We start from the raw sequence: 20,419 nt of genomic DNA, 5'->3' as shown, positions 1-20,419 counted from the left end.
TGATGCTTCACCATAACAATTTTTAAAGACCTGGGAGATTTAAAAATAAAAGCAACCTTCATTTAAAAAAAAGTTTTTAAACAATGAGAAAAATTAAAAATTGGATTGTTCACATATATATGCATTAATACAGAGGAACAAATTGCATTGCTCAGCTCAGGCAAATATCCTTACAAGAAGATATTTTCCAATCCCTGTGGAAATGTTAAGCTAATGTTAAATTTATTAAAATCTTCCAGCTTTTAGCCTTTAGACTTTAAGGAGCTTCTTATTAGGTTCTTCAAAGCAATTAGAAGGCACACACACACTACATTTCAATTAGATTGAAAAATAATATCTGAGGCAAAGTTAAACTCATTTATAAATTAAATAGAAAAATCCCCCTAATAATTGACTCGGGGGTGGCAGGGGAAAGCTCTGGTCTCAAAGCACTCCCGTGGCCAGGCTGGAAGGGCACAGGGTTCAGGCTCACTCCAGTGCACGTGGGATGCAGCTCCCACTGGGAATCAGCTGTTTGTTCCAGGAACCAGTCACCACTGAAGGGACCCGGGCTGACCCAGCACAGGCCCTTGGCCACGTCCAGACCTGCGGGCAGAGGCTCCATCCCTCAGCTCCTCTGGCAACCCCGGGAAGGAGGGATGGCGGCAGAAGCAGCCCCAGGTGCTGCCCGGGGCCTGTCCCTGCCAGCTGACTGTGGCACGGAGCGAGACTTGGGGCCCTCTGAGGACAGGAGGAGGCCGTGGTGCCCAGCACCCCTTCCCCCTGCAGGGCAGCACGGCCCTGGCCCTGCCCAGCCCCGAGTGCCCGGTGTCCAGCACGGCCACAGCGGGAGCACAGCCTGGGACAGCCCGAGCCAGGGGCACGGGCACACAAACACACACAGACACACACAAACACACACGCGTGTACACACACACATGTACACACACACAGACACACACAAACACACACACATGTACACACACTCATACACACACACACAAACACACACAGACACACACAAACACACACACATGTACACACACACAGACACACACACATGTACACACACACATGTACACACACACAAACACACACAGACACACACACATGTACACACACTCATACACACACACACAAACACACACAGACACACACATGTACACACACACACAAACACACACACGTGTACACACGCACATGTACACACACACAGACACACACAAACACACACAGACACACACACACACATGTACACACACACAGACACACACAAACACACACAGAGACACACACAGACACACACACACAAACACACAGAGACACACACAAACACACACGCGTGTACACACACATGTACACGCACTCATACACACACAAACACACACAGACACACACAAACACACACACACACACATGTACACACACACACATGCACACACACACACAAACATACATGTATGCACACACACACATGCACACAGGCACACACACATGCAAGCACACACGTACGCACACACAAACACACCTACACACTCATACACATGCACACATACACACACATGCACACACACATGCACACACATAGACGCACGGTGCTGCCTGTACCGGTGCCGCTTATCCTTACCGCAGCCGGTACCGCTGTCTGCCGCTGCCGCTGCCGCTGCCGCTGCCGCTGCCGCTGCCGGTGCCACTAGAGGTCAGTACCGGCACGGAGCAGCAGCAGCGGCGGAGCCGAGCCCAGCCCCGCTCGGAAGAGCTGCCGCCCGCAGCCCCATCCGCAGTGCCCGCATCCCGCATCCCTCATCCCACGGCTCCGCATCCCACACACTTCATCCCTACATCCTCACATTCCCCATCCTGCATTCCCCAGTCTCCGCCAGCCTCGGAGCAGGGGAGAAGCCACGTTGCTGCAGCAGAACCCGGGGCTGGGGCACCTGGCGGGGCTCCCCACGTCTGCTGCCCCATGGGTCCCCGTGAGCAGGGGCTGCCAGGGCTCTCACCGAGGCACATGGCAGGGAGACGTCTCCAAGCTGGGTATGACAGGCGAGGAGCTGACTGCCTCTGCCCAGCAGGCTCTGGAGCTCAGTCACACATCTGAGGCAGAAGCAGGGACCCCCAGTTCCTCCTGAACTGGTATTCCTGCCATATTTGCCTCACTGTATTGTAACCTCAGAGCTGTTTGAGCAGGAACTCCTGTCTCTCAGAGCAAGCAGGGAGTGGGGAACAGATGCAGCATAACTGCAGTGCAGGACATCACGGTGGCTGGAAGCATCAGCAAAGGGACCATGTCATGTCCTGCTCAAGAAAGCTGCCAGTGAAACCAGTTAATTTTGGAGCTGGTGATGGGAAACGTGAGCAGGCTGCGTGCAGCAGAGTGACCCCGAGCAGCCAGGTGATGGCTGTGGAGGCAGCTGACATTTCCTGCGCCGTGCTGCATGCAGAGGATGCGCTGTGCTCTGCTGCTGTCCCGCCCGCCCGGCAGGCTGCATCCCGAGCGATGACCTCATTCACAGAGCTGCTCTATGTCCCCGAGTGCCTGACCTTGACTCTTGCAGGCTTGTCTTTTATCCAGTGGAAAATCAATGAAAATTGTACAAACCTTGTGAAACATGATGCACTCAGACGTTCCCCTCTCTCCGCTCCCCGCCTCCTGTCTGTAGCTCACTGCTGCTCAAGTTAGGGGAAGACACAAGGAGACATGAAAAACACCCACACACCCCAAGCATGGCACACTGCCCCGAGAGGGACAAGTGACACCTTGGCAAGCGTTGACCTGAGGGTCACAGATGGGCGAGAGGGGCTCCACGTGAGACAGTGCTGCTCTGAACAAGAATGGCTGCACTCTCCCCCTTCACACAGCACCTGTGACCCCTCAACAACTTCTTGTTTCATGAAGAACTCATTTTTCAGAGAGCACAAGTTGAGAGGAGGCCCACATAGGACTTGGTATTGGGAGGCTCTGAAGTTCTCCATTGCATTGTCTGGGGCTGCAAGCAGATCTGTGTGAATAACTTACTGCAAATTAGCTTCCTGTGTGTGCATGTACAGACCTTCAGACCACACTGCTCATCTTTTCTCCTGATTCAATGATTTCTTTCTTTGTGTGAACTAAACTTAGTCTCATCTATATGAGCCCTAACACCAAGCCCAGCCTTTCTCAACTACCAGAAACAACAGGCCAGGCTGGACCCCACCACTGTGCATGAGGTGAGGGTCCCGTCCTTAGCCGTTACTGTGCAGAGATGTCACAAACCTTTTTTCACACCTGGAGCATGTGCTTTGCTGCAGGGACAAGGCAGTCTATTGGCCACAGCACTCCCTCGCTGGATCTGTGGAGCACCAGCCCTCACCCAGAGCCTGGAAGCATTCTATGGGAGGGAAGGATGTGGGACGGCACAATGATACCACAGACCACAGTCTGTGAGCTCCCCTACAACTCCTCTGTGTGCTGGCTGCACACCAGGAAAAGCAGGATTGCAGCAGTTTTAACAGGAGACGGCAGCACGATTCAGCATCAGAGCAGGAGCACGGTACTCTGTAGGCACATTTGGGTTTAGGGGAACGGGAATCAGCAGACTGTCAGCTGACGGGGAGGACGCTACCATTTTGCTGTGCCGCCGTGCAGCGTGGAACAGGCCAGCGCATCCCAGCTCCCTGCCGGAGCACAGGCGCAAAGCATTGAGTCATCCTTCAATGAGAAGCCCCAGCTGGTCTGGGCACCACAAACAAAAGGCATGAAAAATCAGTAACCACTCGAATAAACAAGTTTTTATCCCCATCTCTCTGACCACACCCCGCTGGTTTGACGGTTTCCCGGCTGCAGCCGGTACCGGCCCGCATTTGAGTGGCGGTGACACCGCAGCCCCCGCAGGGACACACGGCCGCCGCCTTCCCCGCAGATACAGAGCCCCGCTCCGACCCCCGGGGCTGCTCGGGGGTCCCCGCGCCCGGGGCCGAGCGGGCGGCGGCCGCGGAACCCGGGGGCAGCTTCGGCCTCGGCTTCAGCACCGCGGACAGCGGCGGGGAGCGGCGGGGAGCGGCGGGGAGCGAACCCGGCCGCACCGAGGGTCCCGGGCACCGGCACCCCGAGACCCCTGAGGAGCGGGGCCCGGCCGCACCGAGGGTCCCGGGGAGCGGGAGCGGGACCCCGAGGGTCCGGGGAGCCGAGCCCCGCTTCGCCGAGGGTCCCGGGGAGCGGCGCCCAGCCCGATGCGGCTGCCCCGGCTGCGGCCCGGCCCCGGGGCAGGGTCTGTGCCCGCCCGCCGCCGCCGCCCCGGCGGAGCTCCCCAGTTCCGGTCACGTTGCCGCCTGTTTACGGGCGGCGGGGCCGGGCCGGGCGAGGCGGGGCCGCCGCAGGCAGCGCGGGCAGCGCGGAGCCGGCGCGGCCCCGGCCCGCCCCGGCCCCGGCCCCGGCCCGCCCCGGCCCCGGCCCCGGCCCCGGCCCCGGCCCCGGCCCCGGCCCCGCCGCCCATGACGCCCAGCGGGCGCCCCTTGGGGCCCCGCCGCTCCCCCCAGGTAAGGCACCGGCCGCGGGCCGCGGGGCGGGCGGGCCGCGGGGCGGGCGGGGTCCCGGGGCTGCGGGCCGGCCCCGCACAAGTTCCCGCAGCCCGGCCGTGCCCGTTCTGGAAGCTGCCTCTCGCGGTGCGTGACTCGCGGGCGCTGTGGCTGCCCCTGCCCCGGCTGTGCCGCCCGCCGGCGCTCGGTCCCCGCGGCCCCCCCGAGCCCGCCGGGCTCTGCCGCCCGCTGCGGAGCGCGGCACCGGCACCGGCACCGGGCAGGGTCGCTGCCCAGCCCCAGCGAGCGGCGGCACCGCGGGGGCCCCGCCGGGAGGAGGATCGGCCCGGAGCGGCGCTGAGGGCCCGGTTCCTCTCCCGGAGCAGAGCTGCATCCATAGCGAATTCCCTCGGAGCCGGGAGGAGAAAGCACGGACTTGCCTTCAGCCTCCGCAGCCCCCTGACGAGCGTCACCGGGGCTTTTCCTCAGGCGGTTGTGCTCAGAGAATTGCAAGAAACAATAATTTATAATCACCATCTGTATTGATTTTATCTGTAAATAGATACTGACAGATAATGAAGAGCAAACAGCACTCCGAGTGTAATTCTGCCTCTGCTGAGATCAGGGAAGGTTTCCCACTGACTTTTCCAAGGCCAGGATTTCACCTCTGCTTTCTATTCCTGGCATCGCCACTGCCTCTGTGACCTTCTGCAAGTTTCTGAGCCTCCTGCTTGCCTGATTTCCCTACATTTAAAGATACACTAGCTTAGTGGCACTGCTGCAGTTTATATTATTTGAGCTGGAAATACCAAGCGCTATGGATTTCTAGTGTGTATCAGTGTTTATTCCTGCGTATGTTTCAATGTGATGGAGAAGAGGTTGCTGGCAGCCACAGCAGGACAAATTATCGACCTGTTCCTGCAAACCTCATGCCCCCTGACTCCCAGCTAATTTGCCATTTTTGGGAAATAATAATCACAGATAAGGGCCAGACCACGGTGTGACCATGGTGTGTGTACAGAGGTACACAGATATGCAATACTGCATCTCCCTTTCAGATGCATCATTGGGCTGGAGGGTTTTTCTTGGGTCAGAGCTTTGGGATTCTGATTTACATTGAACAGCAGACTTAAGCAGAGTTTTGCCCTGGAAGCAAACTCTCAATCAACCTGTCTGTGCAAAGGTAATCATCTCTTGGTAGACTTGCAACTGAATTGGTCATTGTAGCTGCTCCAAGAGGCTGCTTCAGTCATTTTGGTTTGTGAAATAAGAATTCGATAAATTGGGATGAAATTGTAAATCTCACTGGGGTTTTCCACCAGCATTTGAAAGAAGCAGCTAAGATCAGGACTCTCAATATTCTTGTGCCAAAGGTCATGGTTGCATAGTGAAAGGACAAGAAGTGTGGAAAAAAACGTGGTTTAGAGGCAGGTGCACAGGAAGGCTCAGCAGCTGAGACCATGCCCACGGTCAGTCCATGTGGGGAACTGGAGGGGGCTGAGCCCAGTGCCACCTCACCAGTTCTGTGCTCAAAATCTTGGGGGACCAGCAAGGGAACCTCGTTCCTGGAAAGCTCTTGGTGGTGGAGCAAAGCCTGTGGATGTCCAGTCCCCAAAGCTGGAGAGAACTGTTTAGCCAGAGCTCTGCATGGAGCAGGGGCCAGCTCAGGCTGTAGGTGTCACCTTTGAATAGGGGCAAGCCACGCTGCTCAGCTGACTGCTGCCTCCTTTGCTGCTGTGTGTGCACACGTACAACTCTCAGAAGCACAAGGGCACGGAGCACCCTTCAAGCCAAAGAGGACTGCTATCACTTACTCTTGGCTTTTATTATGAATGAGATTGTTTCCTATGGTTGTAACCTGACACATAACTCATCAAAATCACAGAGTACAGTCACTGTGAGAGCTTCCACCACCAGTTGCCTTGGCATCTTAGAACTACTCTGGAAAGTAGCTACAGCATGGCTACAGCACAAGGGAGGGATCAGAGTGGGGCACCAACCGTGTCCCTGCTCCCTGCAGTACACCCATCCTCCTGGGAGCCACACTCAGCAGGGATCAGAGTGGGACCCCAACCATGTCCCTGCTCCCTGCAGTACACCCATCCTCCTGGGAGCCACACTGGCCCAGCTGGGGCAGCAGGAGCCGCTGGCAAGGACAGCCCCGTTCACTGTGCTTTGGCTCTCGTGCCTGTGGCACAGGGTGAAGGTTCCTGCCACGGTTCACTGCACAGTCTTTTGGACATCACCATTGTGGGTGTTCTGAAGCCTCGGCACAGGGAGTTTTGGTGTTACCAGCTGGGAGCTGGTGACCCTGTAAGTGTTAAATCAGCCAGCAGCAGCAGCTAATCCTTATTAACTCCCAACACCGCCCAGGATGGAACTGTGTGAAATGATAGAAGGCACACATCAAACTAAAGGCTCAGGATGCTGCTGCAATCCCACTTGCCTTCAGAAGCATTAGAGGGAGGATACCAGCTGTTGAGTTGGGTTCTGAACTCCTTTGGGGTAAAAGGTGGACACTGCCCCAGCGACGGTGACGCAAATGTTCATCTACTGCCCTCGAGTACAGTTAGGGACACTCCAACACTGATGTTACTGAGGCCTCAGGATGAGATTGCATCTTCCTTAACAGCTCTGGCTCTTGCATCATCACCTGTGAGGCAGAGCTGTGGGACCTGCAGAGGGGACAACATGGCCCTCCCATGGGGCTGCAAATGGTGAACAGAAGCAGCCTCAGGTCCCTGGAATCTCTGGAGAGCTCCTCCCCTCGCTGCTCTTGGGCAACAGCACGACTGTTTTTCCAGCATTGTCCTCATTTCCAGTGAAGGTAGCTCCTGCCCTGCTTGCCTCTGTGTCCCACCCCTGCCTTGCTCCATGCCCTCAGTACTGGTGGGAGGGTCATGGCTAAACAAAACGAGGCGCTCGCTCCCTCACGTGGGGCTTCAGATGTTCCTGCCACAAGCTGAGAGCTGCTTCTCTAGAGAAAACATGAAAGTCATGTTGGACAGGCAAAGCAGATTCAAACCCACTAAGGATTTCCCATTGCAATTCTGGAGACAGACTTCTCTTCCTGCATACACAGGTAAATTATGAAGGCTCTTTGCTTCCAAATCAGAGACAACAAACAGATCTCAAGCCCAGATTTTTTTTCTTTGACTTTTTTTTGCAGCTTGAAATCTATCAACTATTTTTAAAGGAAAACATTTTCATTGGTTAAAAAAAAAAAAAAGAACAATTTCCTACTTAAGGGGAGAAGCGAAAGTTCAACGGAAAATTTGCAGCCATTTCTACTAAAGACATTTCTACTAGACAGAACAAAGTGCTTGAAAATAGCAGTATGTGTCCCCTGGGCTTTGGCCAACCTACTTTCTGATGTTTCCTGAGATGAGGAACACAACTCCTATCAAGAAGCTCAGCCCACCACGGCCAGGGCTGGCAGGAGGATGTACCCATGGTGTGGTTTGCATTCCTGGTCTCTGGCAGATGCCAGATAACTCTCATAACTCTTGCACTGGCATCAGGACATATATCCCCCCAAGGAGGATGGCCTGGCCAGCCCCAGCCCCCTGGCACAGCTGGGTTTGACACCTTCCATAAGGACAACTACAGGACAATGCACTTTGGATCATTTCTTTACCAGCAGGTTGGGTGCTCAGCTGTCCCCAACCAGCCTGCACCCCACACCTCATCAAACACAGGAGATCTGACTGTAGAATTGTCACAAATCTACAGAGCCTTTGGCAGGAACAAAGCTTTGACCTTGGGGCACTGCCAAGACCACTTACTGAGAGATTGATCTTAAATGCATTCCGGGTGCAGGCATTGCAAAATGCCCTATGTGACCATGCCAGGGGTGCTGGAACAGTGAGCCACAGTGCTCACTTGGTTCTGCAGTGTCTGTAGAGAGAAAACTGGAGTTAGATGTGGGAAACAGCTGCCCAGGGACGGGATGATGCACTCCATCCCTCAGGCTTGTGGCACATAGAATCATTTAGGTTGGAAAAACCTCTCAGGTCATTGAGTCCAGCCACTCTGCCAGGTTACCTTCATTTGCTGCAGCTTCCCTGCTTCTGGGCTGTGTGTAGGGAGCAAGGACAGATTCCACACACCACAAAACGGTATTTCCTGGGATAAAGGGCTCTTTCAGGGGCTATTTTTATCTCTCTGTGCAGCAGCACAGGTGGGCACCTTTTGCAGCTGCTTTGCCACAGCCACTGAGGACGTGGGGATGGACCCCCAGCCCAGCCCAGCCCAGCCCAGCCCAGCTTGGCTGCCTGGCACAGCCTGCCAGCAGCTCTTGTTTGCCAGGCAAATTACCAGGGAAGACGTTCCTTCTCCTGGAAGACAACGTGACTCTCCCAGCCATGCAGTGCTGATCGGGTTAGACACAGCATATTGTATTTTTCATGTGCCGGATCGCTTGCTGCAGTTGCTGCTGTGTAATGTCGGGCTTGTCAAGTGAGAGCCAAAATCATCTCTGGTGCAACTCCCACCTGGGGACAATGAGGAGCAGTCCTGTCCCAGATGCATCCTACTCATTGATAAAGTATTTCCTAGGGCCAATTCAGAACAGACATGCATGCTGTGATGCCAGGGTTCATGCAGCAGGATTTCCTGCCTGTGCAGTCTCAGAGCAGGCAGGACAGGAGCCGGCCCCAGAGGCAGTGGAAGGTGAGAGGGCTGAGGCCATTCCCTGGGGATCAGCTGAGCAGGGCTGCTTTGCCCACAGCCACAGTCCCCCTGCAGAGGGTTGAGGAGAGGAGGCACCATCCTGCACCTCTGTGAGGGGCTCACACAGGGGCTCTGCCCCTCACAAGGGCTCCGGGGCTGGGGCACTGCTGCACATTTGATCACCAGCCACCTCCACTCCCTGCAGGCCTGGACTGTGAGTTTGGTTGCGATGGAGACCGTGTCCCTGGAGCACCAGATCCAGAGTGTGCAGCGGCACATCGCTTTCCTGAAGAAGGAGCAGATGGAGCTGCTCCACGACCTGCACCTGGAGATCCTGCGCCTGCAGAAGCACTGCTCAGGTGAGCGCTGGGCGGCCACGGTGCTGGGAGCTGAGAGCTCCTGGAGCTCCTCGGGCAGGAAGGCTCCTGCTGGCAGCCTGGGGTGCTCACAGAGGGGCTCAGAGGAGGCTGCAGGGCGAGGCTCGGGGCCCTGCACAGCTGCAGCAGGGTCACAGTCCCCTGCAGCCACCCCTGCAGCAGTGATGGCTGCACAGCCTTCTGCCACCACTGGAACTCATTCCAGCTTGTGCTGCTGCTCTCATCAATAATTCAGCCATAGCTAATTACTCCTTGTCTTCCAGCCTGTCATTCTCCCAGGTTCCTGGGAAACAAAGAAATGTCTGCACTGATAAAATTGGCTATTTTTCACCATCCTTTCTGAGCTTTTGCTGTTCTGTTTCATTGTTTTAATGGTTTCATCTACAACCTCTTCAGGCAGACAAAACAGTGGAGTTCTCCTGCCTAAATCAAACTTGGGGGGTCTGTCCCCACGGGCTGAAATGAGCCACTGCATGGTGATCTCCCCTTCCCAGTGTGGCCCAAGGACAGCTGTACCTGACCAGAGGGGTCCTGTCCTCCTGGGTGAGGTGTGTGCTTCTGCCAGGAGTGCCAGGCAACCCCTGGGCAGTTTTAAGGAGCCTTTCCTGACATTTGAGTGTCATTATCTGGGGGGCTGTTTGCAGGAGGAGAGTAGAGTCTTTAGGTCAGTTTTTACTCAATGTGGCCCTGTGGAGCCTTGCCTGCTGCCCTGGCACTGTTGTTTCTGACTTTTTCACTATCCCCTTGGTCTCTCTGAGGTATCCCTGTGGGAAAGGCTCTCCCTCCCACAGAGGTGGTTCTCAGCTGCCCCTCAGGGGTCATGGGGATGGTACTGAAGCAGATCAGCACCAGCCCCCTGGCTCCAGCACAGAAACTGGGACTCCAGGCTGTGCATCATCCCTGCACTTGCTCAGCAGGATGATGTCTTTGGAAATAGGCAGCTGCTTTGGTTTTCATTTGAAATATATCTGAGACTCCAAACCTATTATTTTAGCTTCAGAAAAATAGCACAACAACGGCCATTGATTCCCACTGGGGCAGTCAAGAGTGCTGAACGCTTTCCAGAAACTGCATTATGGTCTCAGGTACTTCTGCCTCCTCACTACAGATTTGTTTTCCAAGACAGACAGGCAGAGCAGTCTGAGACAAGCGTTCAGTTTCAGAAGGATGGCAGTGATGAGGATTAGAGTCAACACAAAAGCAGATTAAAAGAAAAATGTAGGGCAAAGATTAACCATTTGAACTCATTTTCAGTGGAAAAAATAGCCCCCAAGCAGCTGAATGCTGCTGCTACCACTCTCTTCCTCTGCTCAGGGCTGTTAGTGTTTGGGTGGGCTGTGATAATTAATTCAAAAGGGACTGTCTGTAAGAGTGCAGGGTAAAGTGAACTCCAGAAGGTCCCTGAGCTGCACTGTGTGACCTGGTGCTGTAGCCTGGGGCTAGACAGCGAGCAGGCAAAGGGCAGCAGAGAGGAGGCAGCGTGTTGGGGCTGAGCAGGCAGGTGGGTGCTGCAGCTCCTGAGATTTGGAAGGGATTTGGATGGTCCACGTTGCCCTGGAGCAGGGCAGCATCCTTCTGCAGGCACATCATGCTGGGATGAGGCCATCCCTGCTTGCATCACGTGCAGAGGCAGTGATCAGCCTGGAGCAGTAAATTATGAAATGCTTTGGGTGGCAGCTTACACTTTGGTCTATTTTCAATCCATTGCTCTGCTCTTTGTCCTGGTTTACAGTACTGAAAATGGTTCAGCAGCTCTTTCAGAAAAAGGAAAGGCAGAGGAGCAGAGCATCGCTCGGACAATGTCTTAGCCATGAGGCTGCTTAATACCATACAAATTGCCAGAATTGCCTATTTTTAGCTCAGCCTGTGGCTCGTGCTCCAAGATGGCCACACTCCCATGAAGGCTGGGCAGAGATATCACTGCAGCCACAGTGATGTCCAGTGCCCCAAAGGGAGCAGAGGAAGACATGGGGAGCACAGAAGGGGTGGGATGCTCCTCCTCAGTCCTGCTGGATTTCTCTTCCAGAGCTCACCCATGACCTGGAAATGAAGGAGCTGGAGGCCCGCCAACAAGGTGAGAGCACAGCTTTGGGCTCAAGATAAGGGGGAGCAGGTGTGGGTGCAGAGGGGCCCATCAGGGCTGCAGGGGCGGCACAGGACCGTGCCTGAGGGGCAGGGGGCTGAGGGCAGGACTGGAAGGCAGCGTGCACAGCCTGCTGGTGATGCCTGGGAGCCCCGCGGCCGGCAGGGGCTGCTCTGGGAGCAGCCTGGCTCCTCTCCCTCCTCTACCCACAGATGAAACAGAAGCTCCTCCCTGGCGCTGCCTGGGCACGGTGCCTGGCACCGAGCCCCAGCCTGTGCTCTGTCCTCAGTGCCAGGGCAGCCGGTCCAGGGTGGGTGCGGGCTGTTCCCACTGGGGCCAGCGGGGTCCTTGGCACCCTCACGCAGTGCCAGGGCTGGCTCCATGGCAATTCCAAACTCCCAGCTCCTCCCATGGGGTCCCTTCTCTGCACCCGAGGGCTTTGCTGGCAGAGGGCCTGGTGCCCAGCCCACCGGGTGCCATCACCAGCCACAATGCAGTGAGTCTCATCCCTGGTGCCTGCCCATCCTTCAGCCTTTTAGAGCTGCACAATCACTTTGCCACATTTATGGGGCAGCACCTCATTTACGATGCCATCAAATGATTGCTCTTCTAGTGCCGTTCATGCAATAATTACTGCCTGCAACTGCCTCCCTAAGACCTCATTATAAAGCTGCAGAAACACTGAGGAGCTGAGGCTGTAAGTGGCTGCCAATCACATCATAAAAAGCAGATTATTGCAGAGGATGGGAGCAGGCCTGGGCAGGCCTGGGAGCGTGGGCAGGTGCCAGCCTGCACCCTGCCAAGGGCTGGGTGCTGGAGCAGGCAGCCAGGGCTGGGGTCAGGAGTCCTCATCCCTCCTGCTGCCCATTGGGCTTGGCTCCAGAGCCCCAAGCTGCAAATTCCCCAAGCTGCCAATTCCCCAAGCTGCCAATTCCCCAAGCTGCCTGGCCATCCTGCCCCAGGACAGCATTCCCCAGAACACGCTCCCTCGTCCCAGGATGGAGGCTTCTTCCCTGCTGAGCGCAGCCCAATTCCTCTGTAATCATGGATTAGCATCTCCATCCTGACTAACCATGCTCTGGAATCCCAGGGCTTGAGGCCAAAAGTCCTCCAAAGTTGGGCTGATGTTTTCCCTGCATCATTTCCTTTTCTCTTCCAGCCCGTGTGATCCCCCACACCCTCTGCACACATTCAAAGTCACTTTTAGGGTGAAAAGCTACTTACCTAGGGAAATTTTAAAACTGCAGCAAGGTATAGGCAGCAGGTTCCATGGCAACAACATCCTCCACTGAAACTGCCTTTGCTGTCACCCCATGTTCGGGTGTTACACATGCCGGGGTTCCTGTGCCTGTGCTGGCAGTGAGCCGGTGCTCGGGCAGCTCAAAGGGGTTTTTTCCCGACTTCAAGAAGCACCCAAGCAGCCTCAATGGCACTGCTGGGACATGCTGGCACCACGGAGTGGTCAGCAGCCACGTCCAGCCAGGAGCAGTGGGGCTGAGCCCCCGCTCCCCATCCTGACCCCTCTGTGCCCTGACCCACAGATGTCCTGGACCGCGAGCTGGAGGAGAAGTGCCGGGCAATGGAGGCGCAGCTGCAGGAGAAGGAGAAGGACAACCTGGAGCTGCGCAAGGAGCTGCAGCACAAGGAGACGCTGGTGGCTGCGCTGCGCTCCAGCCTCCGCAGCAAGGAGCGCCGGTTCCTGGAGGAGCTGAAGCGCCGGAGCCACCGCGTCACCATCCTCGACACCGAGCTGCAGAAGCAGACGGAGGCGGCCGCCTACCTGTCGCTGCAGCTGCACGCCACGGCCCAGCGGCTGCCGGGCCCCCGGGCGGGCGGGCGGCCGCCCCCCGAGCAGGCCCCGGCCGAGCCCCGGCCCCGCCGCCGCGGCCACAGAGCGCCCGCCCGGCGCCCGCCCGGGGACGGCGCCCGGCCCCGGGACCCGGCGCCGGAGGAGCACGACGCCATGCCCGACCCGGCGCTGTTCCTGTACGCGCCGCGGCCGCACGGCCCGCAGCGCCCGCCGCCGCCGCCGGAGCCCCCGGGCCCGCCCCGCGCCCCGGCCGGCGCCGCCGCGGCCTCCCGGGGCCAGCGGGCCCCCCGGCAGGAGCCGGCGGCCAGGGCCAGGTCGGCCAAGGGCGAGCCCAGCAAGAGGCAGGGCTCCGGTGCCCACGGTGCCCACGGTGCCCCCCGGGCCCAGGAGTAGCGGCGAGGGCACGGCGCGGCCCGACCGGCCCGAACGGCCTGAGCCCGGCGGCACCGGGCGGCGCCGGCCGAGGCTCCTTCCCCATCCCCGGTGGAGAGGAAGGGGCGGCCGAAAGCGGAGCCCTGCACGCGCTTCCCACCCACCGGCAGCCAGGCAGGGTCCCCGAAAGGTCTGAGCCAGGGATGTCACCGGCGATGCCGCGGCACAGGGGAGCAGCCAGCGCTCGGGCTGCGAGGGGGACACGTCCGAGCGCCTGTCCGGAGCTTGCGAGGAAATAGGAAAGAAAGAAAGAAGAGGAAGCGTTTTTGAAATGAGATTTTCCCGCTGCTGCTGCCCTCAGAGCGGGCGCCGGGCTGGTTTCCGTGGCCCGGGGTGCTGGGAGTGGGCACAGCAGCAGCAGGCCGTGCAGCACACGGCTCGGCGCCGCGGCGTGAGCCCAGCCTGGCCATCCCGGCACCGGGCACAGCACCAGCAGGGCTCTCCGGAGCGCAGGCAGCCGAACGAGGTGGATCCCGTGGGTGACGGAGGGATGCCCTTCCACAGGGACAGTGCTGCTGTGCCGGCCAGCCCTGTTCCACGCTCCCCGTGCAGCAGTTTCGCTGTCTCCAACGCGGATTCCCCTCATCGCGGTCGCACGCAGGACTCAGACAAGGCAGCTGGACGAGTGCCGGGATTGTCCGTCCTGCTGGACACTCCGTGGCTCCTCGGCCGCTGCAGCCGGGCTCCACGTGCTGCCGGAGCAGGGCTGCACCCCGTGCTCTCCTCGGCACCAGCATTGTGGTTCTCAGTCTCATCCGCAGCCAGGTCTGGGCTCGCTGCTGCGGGCTGAGCAGCGCCCGGTCCTCCCGCATTGCCTCCCGTCCTTCCCAGCACAGCGGCCATACCCAGCTGCCTTCGCCCCGCCGGGGCAGCCTTGCCCCATTTCCAGCAAACTGTCAGCTTTACAATCTCTCCCTGGGTGTTGTGAAACACCATTGTAGGGGCAGGGCGAAGGTCACTGTGCTGCGGTGGTGCCCAGGGCAGCTCCAGGGGCAGGTTTCACCAGGCTGCCCGCCTGGCTGGCCGGCCGGGAGCGGCCCTGCCTGCAGCCAGCGCCCTGCCAGCCCGTGGGCAGCAGCCTCCCGCAGGACCTCCCTGCCCCCGCGGCTGCTGTGGGCAGGAGGGAGCTGCAGGGTGACATCCAACCCCATTTCCTTCCAGTTCAGTTTGAAACCTCTTGAAAGACATCACCCTCATAGACTAGCGAGGCTTGGCCTGCCCACACTCACCCTCAGTGTGCCGTGCAGTCAGAGCTGTCTATTTTTGTAGTCCAATATTTATATACTCTATTAAAATGCTTTATGAGATTTACAGCAGCAGTCGCCAACCAGCTCTTTAGTAAAAACAAGCCCCAAAGCATATGAGCTGCACTAGCAGGGCAGAAATTAGTGGCTTTTGTACCTTTTCTTTGGCTGTTATGTGACTAGTCAGGCTTTGGAGGGCAAGACCCGAGGGTTGGGACACCCCAGCTGCTCCCATGGTCCCTAACACAGCCCTGGGTTCTGGGTTTGGGAAAGAGCCCAGCAAAGCCACGCTGGGCAGGGCTCCCCTCACAGTGCCCAGGCAGCAGCCTGGCTTCAAGCCAGGCCAAGGTGTGCAGCTCCTGGGGCACGGAAGCTCCAGTGGGAAATGTTTGCAAGCCCCCAAGGTACCTGGAGCTGCTGCCTGGGCGGTGCAGAGCCCCAGGAGCCCCAGCTCTCCTCGCAGACTGCAGCAGCTGTGGGAGGCTGCAGGGAGCCCAGCAGGGCGCTCACAGGCCGTCCCTGCAGAGCTCCCCATGCCCAGGTTGCCCGCACAGCTTGGGCAGGTGCAGGGCAGCACGGGGGGCTCTGGTAACGCCCTGCTGGGCTCTGAGGAACAGTTACATGAGGGAGAAAGCCCTGAGCTCCCCGACAAGGCTGCAGAATGCATCCCGCTGTTTCCCTGTGCACAGTGACCCAGGCAGGCTCTGCCAGGCCCCGCTCAGGGCGAGTTGGGTGTGCTGGGCCCCTGCTGTCACCCACCCTCGGGGGCACAGAGGGCCGGTCTGTGAGGGGAGCAGCCCCAGGGCTCCAGCGGCACAGTTCTGGGAGTGTTGTGCCCGTACTGGCCTCTGGAAATCGCTGTTTCTCTCAGGTTCTGAGAGGTTCTGCTGCAGATTTGTCTCCCCTGTCCTGGGGTGAAAGAGGAGATGCCTGTCCCTGTGTGCTTGGCTGTTGCTGCAGCTGGGGTGTGCACAGCTCCTTCCCGTCCTTCCTAGACAATCCTGATAGACACAGTATGTTGCATCCTTATTACAAACTTCTTCATGAGATCATGGTGTTTATGACTGAGCATTGAAAAGTGGAGGGAGAAGTATGATCCTTCTCCTATGTAAATACTTTCCTAGCAATCATCATCCGTAGTGCCTAGTATGTAAATGAAGCAACCCTGTCTGAGCTGCAGGGCCCTTTCCTCTCCAGCAGTAATTAGCAGCTTGCTCAAGGAGTTGATCTCATTGCAGTCCCCCATGCCGGTCCCTGCCCAGCTGGGCGGGTCTGGAGCCCCGCGGGCGGGCAGGCAGAGGGGGGTTCCCCAAGGGAGGGAGAGCCAGCACCCCTGCTCCCCCCTTCATGCCAATGTAATGTGCTTGGAGATGAGTTGTCAGGGTGAGCCCTGCACTTTTCCTTGGGCACATTTGCCTTGGAGCAGGAAGGATCAGCTCTTGCGTGCTGTACCTGCTTCAGTCACTGCTGCTTTTCTTAGGGGGGAGGGAAGCTCTAGAGATACTATATATACACTTATATATATATATATACACACACACACATACGTGCACTTGTTTTGAAGGGAAAACACTGTATGATTGTAATAGAAATAATGTTGAGATAAATTATTTTAATCTTTGTATTTATATAAAATGATCAAAGAGATCAAAATGATCAAAAAAAAATCAAAAAGACAGTATTCCTATTTTTTACTGAGAAGGCTGCTGGAGCCACCGGGAGCCTGAGAGCCCCTGGGGCCCAGGCAGGGCCTGCCCTCCCCTCCTGGAGTGGGGGGCTCTCGTAGCCTCCCCCCTTAGCCTGTAAGGTGTCACAGGGATCTGTAGGTGCATCAGTCAGTGCTCTGCACTCCTCAGGAGTCCAAAGGGCGGGCTCAGCTCCGGCCCGCGCCGCGCTCCTGAAAGCACAGACTGAGGAGCACAGCCGCCCACAGCGACAGAACGGGCAGGGCTTGGTGCTGTAAAGCTTAATGATTAGACTGGAAGTGGAAGCATAGCAATAACGCTCGGTTGTTGAACAACGTCCTGTGTGTGTGAACCACCACGTGCTGAGAGCTGTCTACAGAGCAACAGCCGGGCTCCTCTCCTCTGCACCCCCTTCCGCTCTGTAGCTCTGCAGAGGCTTATGGATTTGATGTGTTTGGTTTGCTAATATCTCTTTTCCTTATATTATTATTATTATTATTATTATTATTATTATTATTATTATTATTATTATTATTATTGTCATCATTATTTTTCCTAATGCTATCTGAGATAGGGATGTCTCAAATGCACCTTGCAGCAGGTGTGAGGTGAGCAGTGGATGGGGGAAGATGCACCCACTGCACTCACTGTGGCAGAGCCAGTCCTGCAACGGGGTGCAGCTCCCCTGGACTTATTTAACCCTGGGAAGATTAGTCAGGAAGTTCTTCTTCTTGACCCTGTTAACTAAAAAGCCATATTTTCTGAATGTGTTTGCTGGAGCTAATCTAAGCACTCCCAGCCGTGTCCTTCCCATCCCCACTAGGCTCCCAGCCTTCCTACTGCTGCATGGCTCTGTGCTGAGACAGTCTGACCTGGGCCAGGCCCAGGAAAGGAAGCTTTCTGTGAATTGCCTTATGGCAGGCCAAGCCAGGTTCATGGCCCAGCTGATGGGTGCTCTGGAGGGACTGAGGGGTGCTCTTTCCTTGGTGCCCAGGAGAGGTGGCAGTGGCACAGCAAGAAACATCCTGCCTGAAGTGGCTGGAGCCAGCAGTGTGAAGGGATTGCTCTGCTTTTCCCAAGTTCTCCCCAAGCTCTGCACACTAGGAAGGTAAATCAGCAGCACAACAAGGGACTTTCATTGTTGGGAGTTAGGTGAACCTTTCAGAGTCCTTGTGTCCAGCCTGGTGAACTGGCTCCTGCTGCCCCAATGAAGCCACACCACCCTGCCTTTCCTAGAGCAGCAGCCCTCGTGTCCCAGCAGCCCTGCTGAGCCAGTCTAGCTGTAGTGACGCCGCAGCCGCCTCGCTGCACGCCTGTTCTTGTCACCCTCTTGCACTGTCGGCGCCTGGCTGCCAACAGGATGGCAGAGAACTCCCTTACGCCTCTGGGTTGCCTCATGCAGGCATCTGAGATCTGTGGATAAGATCAGCAGTGCTGAGTGTGGCTGTGTGAGCAGGAGGAGCTCAGGATCGATGAGCCCAGCAGCTGTGGAGGAGCACCAGACACCACGGCCAGTTAAAGCACAAGGATCAAAGCACCGTGTGCCCTCGCCATCAGAGCTGCCCTTTGCTCTCCAGGGCCCCATTTCTGCCTCTGTGTCCTCCTTGCCAGCCCTGGCCCTGCAGGGACGCTGCTGTCCCAGCCCCATGGAGGGACAGTCCCCCCGGGCAGGACACGGAGGGTGGCACTCGGTACTGCCACCACATCTGATCCCTTCATGTCACCCTCCCTCTCCTCGCACCTTCGGGCAGGAACAGGGGGCGAAGCTACCAGGGTGTGTGAGAGGTGCACCCAACCCACACCCAAACAGTGCCCGGTCCTCCCTGGCCAGGGTGTAGTCATGCCTCCTGGCTCTTCCTGATAGATTTCAGTCATCTTGCAGCTTCCAAGAAAGCTCCCCTTTCCTGTTGTTGCAATTATCGCAGGAATTAGACTACCAGGCCCTGGGAATGCCCCAAATCTTTGCATGTCTGAAGCAGCAGAGGCTGTGGGTACAGCCCTGAGCTGCAGCCCCCTCAGCCCACAAGGACAAGCCCTGTCTCTGTGTTTCAAGGTCACTGTCACCCCAGTGGGGTGGGGACATCACCTCTGCCTGGCCAGAGCTGTGCTGGGACCCCTGGGAAGGCTCAGGCAGAGAGATGGGGAGGACAGCATTTCTGGTCTCAGCTCCCCTGGTCCCAGAGCAGCTGTGGTTTCGTTGGAGCAAAAACATTGTCCTTGGCTGAGTTTGTGGAGCTCAGTGAGAACAATAAACGCCTGTGCCTCGTGCTGGGGAGCGCCGCCGCAGAGGGACAGATGCCAAAGGTTTGACACTGCTCTGCTTCGTTTGAATGTTCATTTTGCTACATGCCACCATTTTTTGCCAGGATGATATTCTTGTCAACTTTGCTTTTTAACCAAGTGCTTTTTAGAATGTGTTAACACCCAGAGACTAGAGTATGGAGCTGTACTTTAGAAGTTGTTGTAATATGCCTTTTTCTTAATAAAGAGACTGAAATCTGCAGGGTGGTACTGTCCTACCCCAGAATGCAGGACCTCCAGCACAAAACAGAAGCATCTCTGTCTCTGTCCCAGGACTGGCTCCTACCTCACCCCCCCAGAGCTCTTCCACAGCTCTGGGGAGTGCTCAGAGGGACACCCCAGTTCTTGCAGGGGGCCTGCAGGTAGATGGGGGGATCATTATCAGAATCTGAGTGCCAGGCCAAGGAGGAATGAATGGCTTCCCACTGCCAGAGGGCAGGGTTAGATGGGGTATTGGGAAGGAATTGTTCCCTGTCAGGCTGGGGAGGGCCTGGCACAGGCTGGCCAGAGAAGCTGAGACTGTCCCATTCTTGGAAGTGTTCAAGGCCAGACTGGACAGTGACACAGAGAAACGGGAAATAAATTCTCCAATCAGTTTGTTTGGTTAGAAAGTTGACATTATTCAGTGCTGGTCACATGGGGGATTGTTCCGCTTAACATGTATGGCAATCAAAACTTTTAACAATTTATACATTTTAGCAAACAAAGGAATTAGTGTGCATTGGCCACAAATTACGTAGTTCTCCTATTAATTAGTATTCTCTATTGGTCAATGATTCCCCGCTTCCCATGCTGATTGTCTTTCTCCTCTTTTGGGTTGGTTGATTTCTAGCATCAGTGGTCTGTGGGTTGACGGCCACAGACCCCCCCTACCAGAATTACCTTCTACCCTTTTGGAGCTGATTTCAGCACAATCACTGAGTCAGTTTTATTAGTTGGTCCTTATCTTGGGGAGTCCAGCCAAACGTCCTTGTGGCCCATAAATTCTGTACTCTTTGTGTCCATTATTAACGGTAACATCCTTCCGCTCAAGCTATGTTAACTTCCTCCCCCAGGTCTTAGATCACTGAATCATGTCAAGCCCTAAACTTGGTTTTCTAACACATGGACATCACTTACAGCTTGCTGGTTAGCTACTATGTGTTTCATGGATTAAATATCCCTTCTTGTTGGTTAGGATTGAAAGTGACAAAGATCAAACATTAAAGAACATCCTTCCTTTGTTTGGTTGGAATTTTTGTTTTGTGTTGGTTGTGATTTTTGTTGGTTTTGTTGTTGTTTTTGTTTGGTTTTTTTTTTTACCTATCACCAACCATTATTTATTACAATTAAAGATTTTC

General features: G+C 56.4%; 2 protein-coding genes across 2 annotated transcripts in view; one reads left to right on the top strand and one right to left on the bottom strand.

The window, feature by feature from the left end:
- RAP1GAP2 (RAP1 GTPase activating protein 2) overlaps nt 1–1,652 on the bottom strand; it is a 54,460-nt gene extending 52,808 nt beyond the window's left edge. Inside the window, exon 1 of the mRNA XM_066563288.1 lies at nt 1,607–1,652. The gene's annotated coding sequence lies outside the window, so the exon portion shown is untranslated. The remainder of the gene's footprint in view (nt 1–1,606) is intronic.
- Nucleotides 1,653–4,444: 2,792 nt separating this feature from the next.
- Nucleotides 4,445–19,279, top strand: CCDC92B (coiled-coil domain containing 92B). The gene is made up of 4 exons (XM_066563290.1): nt 4,445–4,497; nt 9,353–9,506; nt 11,551–11,598; nt 13,149–19,279. The coding sequence occupies exons 1-4, from the start codon at nt 4,453–4,455 to the stop codon at nt 13,808–13,810; spliced, it is 909 nt and encodes a 302-aa protein (XP_066419387.1). The 5' UTR covers nt 4,445–4,452; the 3' UTR covers nt 13,811–19,279.
- Nucleotides 19,280–20,419: the final 1,140 nt, after the last annotated feature.

Source organism: Molothrus aeneus, chromosome 20, assembly GCF_037042795.1.
Source record: "Molothrus aeneus isolate 106 chromosome 20, BPBGC_Maene_1.0, whole genome shotgun sequence".
NCBI lineage: Eukaryota > Metazoa > Chordata > Aves > Passeriformes > Icteridae > Molothrus > Molothrus aeneus.
Note: the sequence above shows the minus strand (reverse complement) of the source record. Positions and strands in the feature narration are given on the sequence as shown.